General features: G+C 36.8%; 1 protein-coding gene across 1 annotated transcript in view; it reads right to left on the reverse strand.

Moving 5' to 3' along the window:
- Positions 1-16,070, reverse strand: part of SYTL3 (synaptotagmin like 3) — a 201,592-nt gene that overhangs the window by 5,005 nt on the left and 180,517 nt on the right. The window contains exon 15 of the mRNA XM_053710653.1: positions 1,036-1,241. Coding sequence (XP_053566628.1) covers positions 1,036-1,241 — 206 coding nt within the window. The remainder of the gene's footprint in view (positions 1-1,035; positions 1,242-16,070) is intronic.

A 16,070-nucleotide genomic window follows, 5' to 3' on the forward strand; every position in this document is an offset into this window, starting at 1 on the left:
TTATGTTTTAGCACTGGTCATTGTGTTCCCCTCCCCCAACATATACTTTTTTACCCTGTTGTTGAAAAATGTTATGACTGAATAAGTCATCCTGTTTGCATCTATGTTTCTATCATACTAGCGTTGTAATAGCCCATATTACTCATGTATGGTTTTAGTAATAAAGTGTATTCTCATGTTTATTTATCTTTTTAATGATTGCCATGATAAATATCAACACATTTAGTTGAAAGCTTTTCAAAGTATTTCTACATATGTTTAATTTTATAGATTAGTAAATGTTGCCATTGATAGTATCTATTTCTCTGCAGCATATACCTTAATAAAACACTCACTGTGTTTAAGGGATTATACTGTTTATAAGAGAATATTTATTTATCTGTATGGTATATAATAAGTAACATAGTGATAGGTGGAAAAATACCATGTGATAGAACAGACATTTTGTTTTTAAAGGGACAGTCTAGTCAAAATTAAACTTTCATGATTCAGATTGGGCATGCAATTTTAAACAACTTTTAAATTCACTTTTATCATCACATTTACTTTGTTCTCTTTGTATTCTTAGTTGAATGCTAAACCTAGGTAGGTTCATATGCTAATTTCTAAGCCCTTAAAGGCTGTCCTTATCTCAATGCATTTGACAGTTTTTTACAGCTAGATGGCGTTAGTTCATGTGTGCCATATAGATAACATTGTGCTCATGCCCGTGGATTTATTTATGAGAGAGCACTGATTGTTTAAAATGCAAGTCTGTCAAAAGAACTGAAATAAGGGGACAGTCTGCAGAGGCTTAGATACAAGGTAATCACAGAGGTAAAAAGTCTATTAATATAACCATGATGGTTATGCAAAAATGTAGCATAGGTTATAAAGGGATTATCTGGTTTTTTTTAAACAATAAAACGCTGGAGTAGACTGTCCCTTTAATCTTAATTTTCAGCAAAATTATTTGTGACCAATGAAGTAGGTAGCTTGTTGTTGTGTTCATATATTTTTGAATACCATGGAAAACAGCAAATAATAGGTTCTTACCAGTGATTAGTCTGGCCCCACCCAAAAAGCGGTCATTTAGTCCCAGGGAAGCTTGGTCCCAGACTGTAAGGTCAAGATGGCATTTTTTGAGTTCATTTGAACCTTGGATATTAAAAACAAATGTGTGTTGCCACGTTGGGCAAATTTGTTTTCTAAGCACTGGTGTCTTCTGCTTCATTTCCCGTTTGTTTGGTAGTACAAGACAACTGAAAAACAAAATATAAAAATAACTTTAGCCTGAGTTTAAAGGGTCATAATACCCATATGCTAAATCACTTGAAAGTAATGCAAAATAACTGTAGAAAGCTGACAAAAAATATCACCTGAACACCTTTATGTAAAAAAAGAAAATATTTTACCTCAACATTTCTTCAGCTTTGAAGAGTAAGTGCACTGGTAAAAGTTATACTATAGCTGCTGTTCAACTGCTTTAAAAATCCCAAAAACAATAGCCAATCAGCATCAGCAGTGCTCAGGTCATGCATTGCTTTGCTGTGATCTCATGAGTTTTCACTGAAATCTTGTAAGATTTCACAGTAAACTTCCTTAAACTAAATAGGAAAATAACAACTGCCTGCATATGCCAAATGCATGCTCCAATGCAAGTCCTGGGACAAGTATCCTGATTGGCTGCCTAAAGTTTCTTTACAATAGTGTGTGAATACTTAAAGGGCCACTAAACCCAAAATCTTTCTTTCATGATTCAGATAGAGAATAGAAAATTAAACAACATTACAATTTACTTCCATTATTTATTTTGCTTCATTTTTTAAATATCCTTAGTTGAAGAAAAAGCAATGCACATGGTGAGCCAATCACACAAGGCTTCTATGTGCAGCAACCAATCAGCAGCTAGTGAGCATATCTAGATATGCTTTTCATCAAAGAATATCAAGAGAATAAAACAAATTAGATAATAGAAGTAAATTAGAAAGATGTTTAAAATTGCATTCTCTTTCTAAATCATAAAAGAAAAAAATGAGGGTGGCATGTCCCTTTAAGAAATTTTGAGATAAAATATCTTCCTTTTTTACATAGAGATATTCAGGTGATACTTTCTAGTCAGATTTTGACAGCTATGCTGCATCCCTTTCAAGTGCTTCAAAATTTGAGTATCATTCTCCTTTTAAGTCAAATGACAGTTACAGGAATAATCACAAAATTCCACATTAAACCTTCTGCATATTTTGAATTTTAATATATTTATATTGCAATACCAAGGTCATGGGCATCTGTGAGTTGGAGCAAGAAAGAGCAAAACACTAGGTTTAATTAATAAATGGTGAAGGGTTCTTAAATTGTGCCTCTAACTCGACCTAATATTGTATCCATATATCAATGTATCAGAAAAATTGTTGGGAAAATTCCCTATTGTGATATGGCATAAAATATTACGTGCATTGGTGCTATATAATCTAGGAGTACAAATGAAGATATATGCTGAACTCATATATATTTAGGTATGTGTGCATACACATATATACTGTAGGAAGCTGAATTAATTAACAGCTATTAACCAGTATTTGTTTTTTAATTTATAACTTTTTTTGATTCTGATATTGTTCTACTTTCACTAAGATAATCATGTTTAGACATTTTAGTTTAGCTATTCATGGTCCCTAACAAGCTGAATGGTTTTATTTATTATATCACTGGTATTTATATCCACAAATATATGTTATTTATATATGGTCCCAGCAAGTCTCCTATTCCATAAACATTAGTGGGTTTCAGCCTTGGTTGATGGACAAACAGAGATATTGACTTGATTTAAATAACATATTGAGAAACATGAATTCACCTTTTATAGCTTAGCACTAACCATCAACCTCTGAGGGGAAAATATGCTGACGGCTTAAGCATTAATAAAAACATTTCATTTAGCTGAAATGAGTGTTAGCAAGTCATTTATGTGAAGTTACCTTATCACTGAGGGTGCAGTAAACAGTGTTCCATATAATACACACTCAATCATACAATGGAGCCCACATGGGACAACATGGGGGGCACACACTGTAGTATGGCTATACAGGCAACATGACAGAGAGCAGACTACTTACTGGCATCCGTGATGATCACGGCCTTTCTAGATGAGATGGGACTTGTTCTAGAGAAAAGTCGAATCTATCTGAATATGGCTTATACCCTTTTGAGGGATGCTAAAACATACAACATTTTAAAAAAAAATAGATTTAGATAATCTTTTATGCAAAGCAAATGAATCAGGTATACTAAATGATAAAGAATATAATTATTTATCTATTAAGTTTCCAAAAATTCCCCTTTTTTACTGTCTGCCTAAAATACATAATTCCCTCATCTCCCCTCCAGGTCGCCCGATTATTTCAGGTATAGGCTCTATATCAGCCAACCTGTCCCAATACATAGATCAATATCTGCAAAAATATGTAGTCACCCTCCCCTCATTTCTAAAAGACTCAACAGAGGTTCTGAACATTTTGAGCAAGATAGAGTGGGAGGATGACTACATTTTAGCAACATGCGATGTATCAGCGCTATACACATGCATCGAATGCCATAGAGGTCTGGAAGCTGTAAAATTCTAACTATACAAGGATGACTCCATACACAGAGAACAAAAAGATTTTATTCTTGACAGTATAGAATATATTCTAACTCATAATTTCTTTGCCTTTAATGATGATTTTTTTCTTCAATTATGCGGTACAGCAATGGGAACCAGGTTTGCTCCCAGTTATGCAATTTATTATTAATAGTTATTTATGGGTCTTTGGGAACATATCTTTTTAGATTCCGTTGATCTGGGAGCAAACCTGGTTCTCTATAAAAGATATATTGATGATATTTTGATTATTTGGAAAGGAATTTAGACTGGTTTATATCTAGAATGAATAACAATGAAAACAATTTGAGTTTTACATATACCTGTAGCCCCACTAATATCCAGTTTTTAGATTTGGATATCAGGATAGAAAATAACAAGATTCTAACAAAAACATATTTTAAACCAGTAGACATAAATAACTACATTCATTCATCCAGTTGCCATCTAGACAACATTCCAAGAAGTCAATTCACTAGAATTCGAAAAAATTGTAATAACGATGAGGACTATATAATACAATCCAACATCTTAACCCCTTCGTGACCAGAACACTTTTCCATTTGTTGACCGTCTGGGACCAAGGATATTTTTACATTTCTGCAGTGTTTGTGTTTAGCTGTAATTTTCATCTTAATCATTTATTGTACCCACACATATTATATACCATTTTTCTGGCCATTAAATGGACTTTCTAAAGATACCATTAGTTTCTTTATATCTTATAATTTACTATAAAAAATTATAAAATATGAGGAAAAAATGGAAAAAAACCCACACTTTTTCTAACTTTGACCCCCAAAATCTGTTACACATCTACAACCACCAAAAAACACCATGCTAAATAGTTTCTAAATTTTGTCCTGAGTTTAGAAATACCCAATGTTTACATGTTCTTTGCAAGTTATAGGGCAATAAATACAAGTAGCACTTTGCTATTTCCAAACCACTTTTTTTTTTCAAAATTAGCACTTGTTAAATTGGAACATTGATATCTTTCAGGAATCCCTGAATATCCCTTCACATGTATATATTTTTTTTTTTTTTTAGACGACATCCCAAAGTATTGATCTAGGTCCATTTTGGTATATTTCATGCCACCATTTCAACGCCAAATGCGATCAAATAAAAAAAATCGTTCACTTTTTCCCAAATTTTTTCACAAACTTTCGGTTTCTCACTGAAATTATTTACAAACAGCTTGTGCAATTATGGCACAAATAGTTGTAAATGATTCTCTGGGATACCCTTTGTTCAGAAATAGCAGACATATATGGCTTTGGCATTACTTTTTGGTAATTAGAAGGCCGCTAAATGCCACTGCGCACCACACGTGTATTATGCCCAGCAGTGAAGGGGTTAATTAGGGAGCATGTAGGGAGCTTGTAGGGTTAATTTTAGCTTTAGTTTAGTGTAGTAGACAGCCCAAAGTATTGATCTAGGCATATTTTGGTATATTTCATGCCACCATTTTACAGCCAAATGCGATCAAATAAAAAACAATGTTACATTTTTCACAATTTTAGGTTTCTCACTGAGATTATTTACAAACAGCTTGTGCAATTATGGCACAAATGGTTGTAAATGATTCTCTGGGATCCCCTTTGTTAAAAAATAGCAGACATATATGGCTTTGGTGTTACTTTTTGGTAATTAGAAGGCCGCTAAATGCCGCTGCGCACCACACGTGTATTATGCCCAACAGTGAAGGAGTTAATTAGGGAGCTTCTAGGGTTAATTTTAGTGCAATGTAGTAGACAACCCAAAGTATTGATCTAGACCCATTTTGGTATATTTCATGCCACCATTTCACCGCCAAATGCAATCAAATAAAAAAAATTTTCACTTTTTCACAAACTTTTTCACAAATTTTAGGTTTCTCACTGAAAGTATTTACAAACAGCTTGTGCAATTATGGCACAAATTGTTTTAAATGCTTCTCTGGGATCCCCTTTGTTCAGAAATAGCAGGCATATATGGCTTTGGCGTTGCTTTTTGGTAATTAGAAGGCCGCTAAATGCTGCTGCGCACCACGCGTGAATTATGCCCAGCAGTGAAGGGGTTAATTAGGTTGCTTGTAGGGAGCTTGCAGGGTTAATTTTATCTCTAGTGTAGAGATCAGCCTCCCACCTGACACATAACACCCCCTGATCCCTCCTAAACATCTCTCTTCCCTCCCCCACCCCACAATTGTCCCCGCCATCTTAAGTACTGGCAGAAAGTCTGCCAATACTAAAATAAAAGGTATCTTTTTAATTTTGTTTATGTTTTTAGCATATTTACATATGCTGATGTGTAGAATCCCCCCTTAGCCCAAACCTCCTTGATCCCCCCCCCAAACAGCTCTCTAACCGTCCCCCTCTACCTTATTGTCCGCCATCTTGGGTACTGGCAGCTGTCTGCCAGTACCCAGTTTACAAAAAAAATGTTTGCTTTTTTTATTTTATTTATTTCTGTAGTGTAGCTTTCCCCCCCCAAAGACCAACCCCCCTCCTAGATCCCTTAGATTCATTTTATAAAACTTCCCTCCCCCCTCTCTCCCACTTTTCTCAAAAAAAAATTCTGTAATGTAGCGGTTCCCACCCACTCCCCCCCCTGTGCACGCGCCCGTCCCATGCCCCCCGTGCGCGCGCTCGCGTCCGTGCCCACCCCTGGCTACTCCGGCCACGATCCCACCCCCCTCTTTCATCAGCCATGCATCGATTGCTACCCACCCACCTCCCACGTCAGCTCTCACCCACCAACGATTGCGGCCATCGATGACTGATGCAGAGAGGGCCACAGAGTGGCTCTCTCTGCATCGGTGGGGTAAAAAGGGTATTGCAGAGATGCCTGAATATCGAGGCATCACTGCAATACCCTGGAAGCAGCTGGAAGCAATCAGGATCACTTCCAGAGCTTCAAACCCCAGAGGACGTGCCAGGAACGTCCTTGGTCATTAAGGATTTTTTTTGTAGGACGTTCCTGGCACATCCTTGGTCGTTAAGGGGTTAACTAAGAAATTTGAAGAGAGGGGATATAATAAGGAACAGATTGAAACTGATAGAAAAATCTGCATGAATAAATCTAGAGACCAATTGCTGTCTAAACAAAAAAAGGGCTCTTTTTTTTTTTTTTTTTTTTTACCTTTTATTACTCAATATAACTGCAACAAAGGGTTTATTGAAAAAATTATGAGAAAATATTGACCTGTTCTCAAAAATGATGTAGTGTTGGGCCCTATTCTACCCGAATATCCAAAAATAGTTTATAGGAAGTCAAAAAATCTAAAAAATATGCTGGTACCTACTAATCTGAAAAAGAAACAAAATATAAAAAACCAAAAAGACCTATGGGGAAAAGATCTGAGAGGTTTCTTTCGATGTCTCTCATGCAAATCCTGCAAACATGCAACGAAGAAAAAATCCTTTATATCCTCAGCTATGGGTAAAGAGTATCATATAAAAGGAACATATAGGTGCACTAATAGATGTATTGTATACCTCTTACAATGTAGTTGTGGGGCACAATATGTAGGAGAGTTGGAGAGGTCAGCCCATGACTGCATCCGAGAACATATTCTATCCATCGAAAATATGAATGAGGACAGGAATAAAGTTCTCCCAGTACCGAGACATTTAAAAAAAATAATAATAATGGAAATTTAAAGCATTTCAAATATACTATTATTGATAGACTCCAAGAAAAATTGGAGAGCAGGGGAATCAAGTAATGCCCTTTTAAGAGCTGAAGCCAAATTGATTTTTGAATTGAACATCCTAGCCCCAATAGGTATGAATTTGGATTTTGACTTGGGTAGTTTTTTAAATGAATAACCACATACTGGCACTATGTGCATTACACATGCAGCCCCCCCTTTTGGGGTCCTCTGATGGATGTCTCGGGTATCCGAAGAGGGTTCTGTATGGTGGTGCATGGGTGCTGTGTGTCAGTATTAATATCATATGTAATATATATGTAGTAATGGTCTATAATCTCCTCCTTCTGATTCTCCCTATGGCTGTGTAGTGTTCTCCTAGTATTAAAATAGATTAAGTATGAGTATAAAATTTTCAATAATTCCCCCCTATTTTGGTCTCTTATGGCAATTTGAATATTTTAGTTACATCGAGTTATAGATTGCGTTATTCCATAATTTTATTAGTGTACTATGCTAGATTAGCTATTTCTCTAGAGATATGCCCTTTTAATATTTCAAGAGGCATTTGTTGTATGTGTGTGTATTTCTGTTTTTTTCTGATTTAGGGTTGTTTCCTACACTATGTTGTTTATTTATATATATTTTTTTAGCTATTGTTTATTTTCATTTCTTACTTTTACTTGACTGCTGTAAGTTTTGAAGCATGATATACTAAATATTCTTTTTAAATATAAATAGTTTAAATCCAAATAATTAATGTGATGTTTATGATTTTTAAAATATTTTTATATCCCCCAATTTGCATAATTTTGAAAAAAAATATTTTTTCAGCGATACTATTTTTTGTCTATATATCAGCTTAGTGTACATCTCTATTAATAGGGGAATCTTTAGTATCGCATGTGATATACCTCTGATTAAAACTCCTTTTGCTATATAAGGAGCTCTTGTGTTAGCAATCCATTAGAAGCTTGAGAAAGGACTTACACGAAACGCGTTGCTTCTTTTTGGTCCAGTGAGGCCACCGTAGTCTGTATCATCTCCAATACCCGGCTTTTCGTTACAGAGCTGACGGACAATTTGTTTCCTTTTAATCCAGTGAGGCCACCGCAGTCTGTATTAGCAGACCACCCCCAGACCACCTGGCTTTTTTTGTGACGGAGCCGACAGGCAATCTATGGTCCGCATCGAGACCCGGTGTAGTGACCCCTTTGAACAACAGAGCCGTTTACAGAGACCTTAAACTGTAAGTTCGGATAGACATCCGTAAATATATTGATTACAAGCATACTTTTGAGAAAGTTTTTCTCCACACTTACAGAGTCTCTACTCCACCTGTGGAACCGAGGTGTTAATTCCTCATTGGAAGAAAAAGACTCAATCTAATCCACATGCAATATTGGATATCTTTTTACACTATTTATACATGAAAAGGAATCTTCTTTAAAGAGAGTTTTTAAACTGCTTGTCTTTGAAGTCGTTTATTTATAGCGTATCTAATCACCAAGTCGTTTATTTATAACGTATCTAATCAGCTGTTTTGTGCACATGTGTGCTCTTTTGTGCCAAAAAACTGTGTATACTAACTCACTGATATACTAACCAATATCAATTTTCATATATTGAATGTTTTTCAATTAAATGCTTTTAAGGGAATTTTCTTGTTATAAAATAAATTTTTATATATATATTTTCTGGTGCAATAAATAAATTCCACTTGCAATTATCCACGTAGCCTCAATCAAGAGATCCGCCCATCTTGATTTAGCTTTAGTTAAAACGTTTTTTTAACCTTTAGCGCAGAAAGATTCAACTTTTTTCTATACATTTTGTTAATATTATCTTGGGGATTTTATTAATCTTTCTGTTTTCTTTTTGTGGCTCATCTCTTACTTTTCAGCGCTTATCTCAGTTTTTCTTACTTAAAAATGTTCTTCCCTTTAATGTCTTCCCAATGATAGTTGATCTTGCCTGTTATAATTACCACCTATGCTAGAAATATTAATACAATTGCATTCTCTAAAGCAAAACTAGGCAAACAAGAATCTGTAGCAGCCCAGTATGGGTGGCAGAGACAGGAACTACAATGTAAATTTTCAATTGTTCGGTCTAAGAACCTGATGATCTAAAGTTCTCCACTAATGATCTAATAAGTCTTGTCCGTAAAGTGAGGTCCCTCAAAGAATTTTCAAAACCTACATTTTACCTTGAGAGATTTTACTATGCAATGTTCTGTATGTGAAAGATAGCCTCCTTTATTAAAATATAAGTTCTAAATAAATCCCAAAGATTTAGTGTGATTTATCTCCATTAAATCTAGTTACAGGCCCAAACATTAAGGGGAAACCAATTTTACAGTAAAGTGTCCCTTTAAATGAAGAGAGAAGTCAGAATAATGGAGACAGTGGGACCAGGAATAACCTGAAGGTGTAGATTTATCAAGCAGCAGATGCTGCAATCTACCCCAGTAGTTTCAGGCTCCCCTGAAACTTAAGTTAAGAAGCAGTGGTCTTAAGACCGCTGCTCCTTAACTCGTCCGCCACCTCTGAGGCGGTGGACAGCAATCATCTCAATCGGATACTTGACACCCCCTGCTAGCGTCCAATTGGCCAGAATTTGTGCAGGGGGTGACATTGCACAAGCATTTCACGATCATGTCCGCCCACACGATGATAAATCGGCACCAAAGGGTGTATTCACAATGAGAAGGATCTCAAAAGTATGACACAAACCTACATGAAACATTATTGTTAATATGATTTTAAGTTATACACCTTCTCTTATCTGTCAGCAATCAAGTTGTAAATTATTCAGTAACCTGGTGATACATTATGTTTTCTTACAGTTTGCTATGATTATTAGCTTACCTGATGTTGCCAGCTATGCTGGGAATTAAAAACCCCAAACATTTCTGACCCACCCTTAAACAGCTAAGCTACTGCTAGTAAAAGGAATTTAGTGAATGTGTTCATTGGATCTAACCTGGTAGTTATAAAATCATCGTTGTGATTTTTTATTCATATATTGTGAATTATTTCCAATTTATGAATAAAGAATTTGTACTTTTAATCTGAGCATAATGTGGTTTGGGGTTGTCCTGCTGGAAAATGCACGGAAGTCCCTAGAAAGACGACATCTGGATGGCAGCATATGTTGTATACATATCTTTCTGCATTAATGGTGCCCTCACAGATGTGCAAGTTACCCATGCCATGGGCACTGACACATCCCCATACCATGACAGACGCTGGCTTTTGGACCTGACGCGGATAACAACTTTGATGGTCCTTTTCTTCTTTGGGCCGGAGAACACGAAGGCTGTTTTTTTCAAAAACTATTTGAAATGTTGACATGTCAGAGCACAAAACACAATTCCACTGTGCTACTGTCCATCTCAGATGAGACAGAGCCCAAAGAAGTCGGTGGTGCTTCTGGACAGTGTTGATGTATGGCTACTGCTTTGAATAGTAAATCCTTAACTTGCATCTGTGGATGCAGCGGTCATGGTGTTGACTGACAAAGGTTTACAAAAGTATTCCCGAGCATATGTCAGGATATCCATTACAGACTCATAACGGTTTTTGAGATAGTGACATCTCAGGGATTGGAGATCACACGCACATTCAGAAGTGGGTGGTTTTCGGCCTTTCTCTTTACACACCGAGATTTGACCGGATTCCTTGCATCTTTTATTTATATTGTGCACTGTAGAAAGTGAAATGCCCAAGATGCTACTGATTTGTCTTCGGGGAATGTTGTTCTCAAAGTGTTCGATTATTCGCTGACGCATCTGTTGGCAGACTGGCGAACCTCAACCCATCCTTGCTCTTGAAGGACTAGACCTTTTTTGGAGGCCCCTTATATACTATGATTACACGATTGCTTCACCTGTTTCACATCACCTTCTTATTTCAAATTGTCACATCGCTATTAGTCCTAAATTGCCCCTGCCCAAACCTTTTTTGGAACGTGTTGCAGTACCAAATTTGAAACGAGTTTATATTTCCATAGTAAAAAGACATAAAATAGATTGGTCAAAGAGAATGTATCAAACAATTAAGACCTCACATTAATATGGCCATATTAAGTTATATAGAAAAAGCCAGGGAGTCTCATTCTGTGCAGTCATGATTAGTACTGCAGTGTTGGAATTCTGTATTGGTATATTAGAATAGAATGATTCAGCCCAGTAAGGCTAAACTTTATAGTGTTAGGACCAGTCTATTTTGGGACACCTTGTACGTGGTGACTGGCTGAGCAGAATATGGCCATATTGTATGACTAAAATCCCAACTTTATTTAAAAATGTATAAAATATTAAGCAGGCAATTTTTTGCAGCATTTAAAAATATGTGAAAAAATATGTGGTCTTATGTGTTTGGATGTGCGCCAATACCTGTTTCTGTTCTAGGCACAAATAATTGTTGTAAGTCAAGCTTTGTACATAGGGAGTGGATTAGATAGAGATTAATTTTAAATGTAAGAGGTATTGGTGTAAATTACACATTATACACTTTATTCATAGCAGTAGATGATATTATTGGCTACATTACAAGTGGAGCGTAAATTATAGCGCAGTGTGTATTATCCTTAGAACGATCCTGTGTAAAGTATAATGCACGATTCGGCATTACAAATGGATGGCAAAAAAAAGTTTTTTTTTCTCACCTGACACTTTAAATTGATATAGTAAACCTATTTTACCCTCCATTTGTAATACCAAATTGTGCATTATTCTTTGTGCAGGATTGTTCTAAGGATAATGCACACTGCACTATCATTGCGCTCCACTTGTGTGGGTGTGCTATTATCGCTTATATTAAGTGGAGAGTTAATAAAGCTGGAAAATGTTGCAATTTTGGAGACTTGAAGTAAAGTTTTATTGCTTGAAAATATGCATAACAAAAGAAATATAAAATATGTTCAAATTAAGTATTTCACTCATAATTATAAATACTAAATGTAAAATCAAGGTTTATCATTGTAAAAAAAAATGTTCTAAAGGGATATTGTCTACGATCAGGTGCTGGATTGAGAAAGGCTCAAAGGTGTATAGGTATGTTTGTGTATTTGTATGTGTGTCAATGTAGATACGTTTAAATGTGTGTGTGTATATATATATATATATATATATATATATCTACTGTGTGTGTCTACATATATGTGTATATTTATATATATAAAAAAATGATGATACCAAAGCAAGGGAATTCAGCACTCTTTAAATCTTTAACATGGGCATTTTTATTATTCACATCTTTTTCAAGTCAGCCACTTGATATAAAGAAACACCTGTGTGAAAGTTACATACAATTCATCAAAATAGTAAGTTACTGAATCAACCATAAACAACCTACGTGTATAGTGTAGGTATCAGAATGCAAACATAATAGCAATAATACAATTGCATAAACATTTAGAGCAACCACAAACTGAGTCCTCAGTATAAATATTGAATAGCCAGTTCTTTCCATTTGAATATTATTTTTACTTGTTGGCATAGTATTTCCTCTAAGGTATTCAAACCAGATAGAGAGAGTTGCACCTCGTTATGCTAGAATCATTTAGGGAACTGTATGAAAAAGTCACTGTGGTTATATTGCCTGCTGATTGCAGCTTTCAGCGCACACAAGATATATATATATTTATGCATGTGTGCAGTATTTTAAAGTTATATTTTAATACAAAAGCTTAGTTTAAAAGTAAGTGAACAGGGTTGCAGATCACCCTAACAAAGATTTGGAGGATCCTAAAAGGATTCACCACGAGGCTAGCAAAGGAACACATTTGCAGGAGATCTGCAGCAGCCGACTCAAGATGATCGTTGGAATTGGAAATATGATTCTAATACAGCTTCCTTCCCATCTCAGATGTTAGCAAGAAGAGAAAAGATCAATTTTACTAAGCCATATACAAGTTTTCATCAGTTTCCAGTATGGAGCTTATCAAGCTGATAACAGACGAAATGGTCAACCTCCTAGATGCGTATCAAGCCGCCTTTACATCGGTACTACAAGCTGCAGTCTCCACACCTGCAATCTACATCGACAATGAAAGCCAGCAATCACTACCTATTAGGGTTGCACCGATACCATTTTTTATGACCGAGTACAAGTACCGATACTTGTTTTCAAATACTCGCCGATACCAATTACTGATACTTTTTTTTTTTTAATGTCATGTGACAGTTTACCAAGCACAATACAGACTAATTATTTAAGATTCCTTCTTTAGAATTATAAAGGGCTTTCATTCAAAAGACATTATGAAATAATAAAAGTTTTATTTGTCACAAAGTTCACTGAACATGTTTATAAATAAAAAATATTACAATAAAATATTAAATTTAAAGGGGTGATGCAATTGGGTTGTAGGGCTGTTACATAACGTCAATCTGACATTTGTATGGAGGTTCGATTCTAAGCTGAACAGTCTTTCACTTTCCTCACTACTGCATGGTGCAGAAAGATATTTTTGGGCCATTTTAGCTAGAACTGGAAATCTGTTTATTAACTTCCCAGTACTTCAGGGGTTTGTCTGAACGAGGTACAGTGATCTCTCCTACAATAATACAAATAACAGCAATTTGTATTGGCAGAACAGTAGTAAACAATTTTTAGTTTAGTCTCCACTCCAGTTTAAAATGAAATGGGAACATGCAGTTTGAAAAAACACAAGATAGCATATGGGTAGGAAGTGGAGGTATCGGTTTAAGTATCGGTGCATTTGCACGAGTACAAGTACTCATGCAAATACTTGGTATCGGTACCGATACTAGCATCGGTATCGGTGCAACCCTACTACCTATCTATGATCGTGAGGGGGGCCACAGTGCTTTGGAACCCGAACGGCAGCGATCGTCTTTCTTACACGCAGATAGACAGCATGGATTCTTATCCTACGCATAGAACTGATATCTACAAAGGCTCCATACACGCAAATAAGGATATGGCTGATGGTGGTGAAAAAATAAATTGCAGTGAGCTTACCGTTCTGGAAGAACTGAAACCGCTTAAAGGGACACTCAAGTCAAAATTAAACTTCATGATTCAGATAGAGCATGCAATTTTAAACAACTTTCTAATTTACTTCCATTAACAAAATGTGCACAGTCTTTTTATATTTACACTTTTTGAGTCACCAACTCCTACTGAGCATGTGCAAGAGTTCACAGCATATACGTATATGCATTTGTGATTGGCTGATGGCTGTCACATGATACAGGGGGAGTGGAAATAGACATAACTTTGCAATTTATTTAACAAAAATCTACTTCTCATTTGAAGTTCAGACTAAGGGGGGTAGTTATCAACGCGTCAACTTTCCTGCCTTCGCCGGCCCAATACGCCCGCCTAAGCTCGCCTCACATCGCCGCCGCGGACCTGAAATTTTTTTACCTAAGTTATCAAGTAAAGCTGTCAAAAAGCCGCGGGGCAATGAGCAGCGGACTGTGAGAGTTATCACTCATCCGATCTCGCTGCTCTTCGGCTGTTTGACAGCTTTCTTGCTAGCCTGTCACTAAGCACTCACACTAAACTACACTGTTCTACCCCCTATACCGGCGCCCCCGGAGCCCCCCCGCAACTAAATAAAGTTACTAACCCCTAAACCGCCGCTCCTAGACCCCGCCGCAAGTCTTATAAATGTATTAACCCCTAAACCGCCGCTCCTGGACACCGCTGCCACCTACATTATACCTAGTAACCCCTATCCTGCCCCCCCTATACCGTCGCCCTCTATAATAAAGTTATTAACCCCTATCCTGCTGATCCCGCACCTCGCCGCAAATAAATAAATAGTTTAACCCCTAAACCGCCGCTCCCTGAACCCGCCGCAACCTATATTAAATTTATTAACCCCTATCCTGCCCCCCCTACACCGTCGCCACCTATAATAAATTTATTAACCCCTATCCTGCCCCCCACTACACCGCCACCACTGTAATAAAAAACACTACACTATACTTTAATAAATTATTCCTATTTAAAACTAAATACTTACCTGTAAAATAAACCCTAAGATAGCTACAACATAATTAATAATTACATTGTAGCTATCTTACGGCTAGATTTAGAGTTTTGTCGGTAAGGACCCGCGTAGCTAACGCTGGCTTTTTTCTGGCCACACCTTTAAAATAACTCTGGTATTGAGAGTCCATATAATGTCAGTGTTAGGCTCCAAAAAAGGAGCGTAGAGCATATTTAACGCAACTGCAACTCTCGATACCAGAGTTGCTTACGGACGCGGCCAGCCTCAAAAACGTGCTCGTGCACGATTCCCCCATAGGAAACAATGGGGCTGTTTGAGCTGAAAAAAAACCTAACACCTGCAAAAAAGCCACGTTCAGCTCCTAACGCAGCCCCATTATTTGCTATGCGGAAACACTTCCTACGTCTGCACCTAACACTCTAACATGTACCCCGAGTCTAAACACCCCTAACCTTACACTTATTAACCCCTATTCTGCCGCCCCCGCTATCGCTGACCCCTGTATATTATTTTGAACCCCTAATCTGCCGCTCCGTAAACCGCCGCTACTTACACCGCAGACCCCTATATTATATTTATTAACCCCTAATCTGCCCCCCACAACGTCGCCTCCACCTGCCTACACTTATTAACCCCTAATCTGCCGACCGGACCTGAGCGCTACTATAATAAAGTTATTAACCCCTAATCCGCCTCACTAACCCTATAATAAATAGTATTAACCCCTAATCTGCCCTCCCTAACATCGCCGACACCTAACTTCAATTATTAACCCCTAATCTGTCGACTGGAGCTCACCGCTATTCTAATAAATGTATTAAA

This window comes from Bombina bombina, chromosome 4 (assembly GCF_027579735.1).
Source record: "Bombina bombina isolate aBomBom1 chromosome 4, aBomBom1.pri, whole genome shotgun sequence".
NCBI classification, from domain to species: Eukaryota; Metazoa; Chordata; class Amphibia; order Anura; family Bombinatoridae; genus Bombina; species Bombina bombina.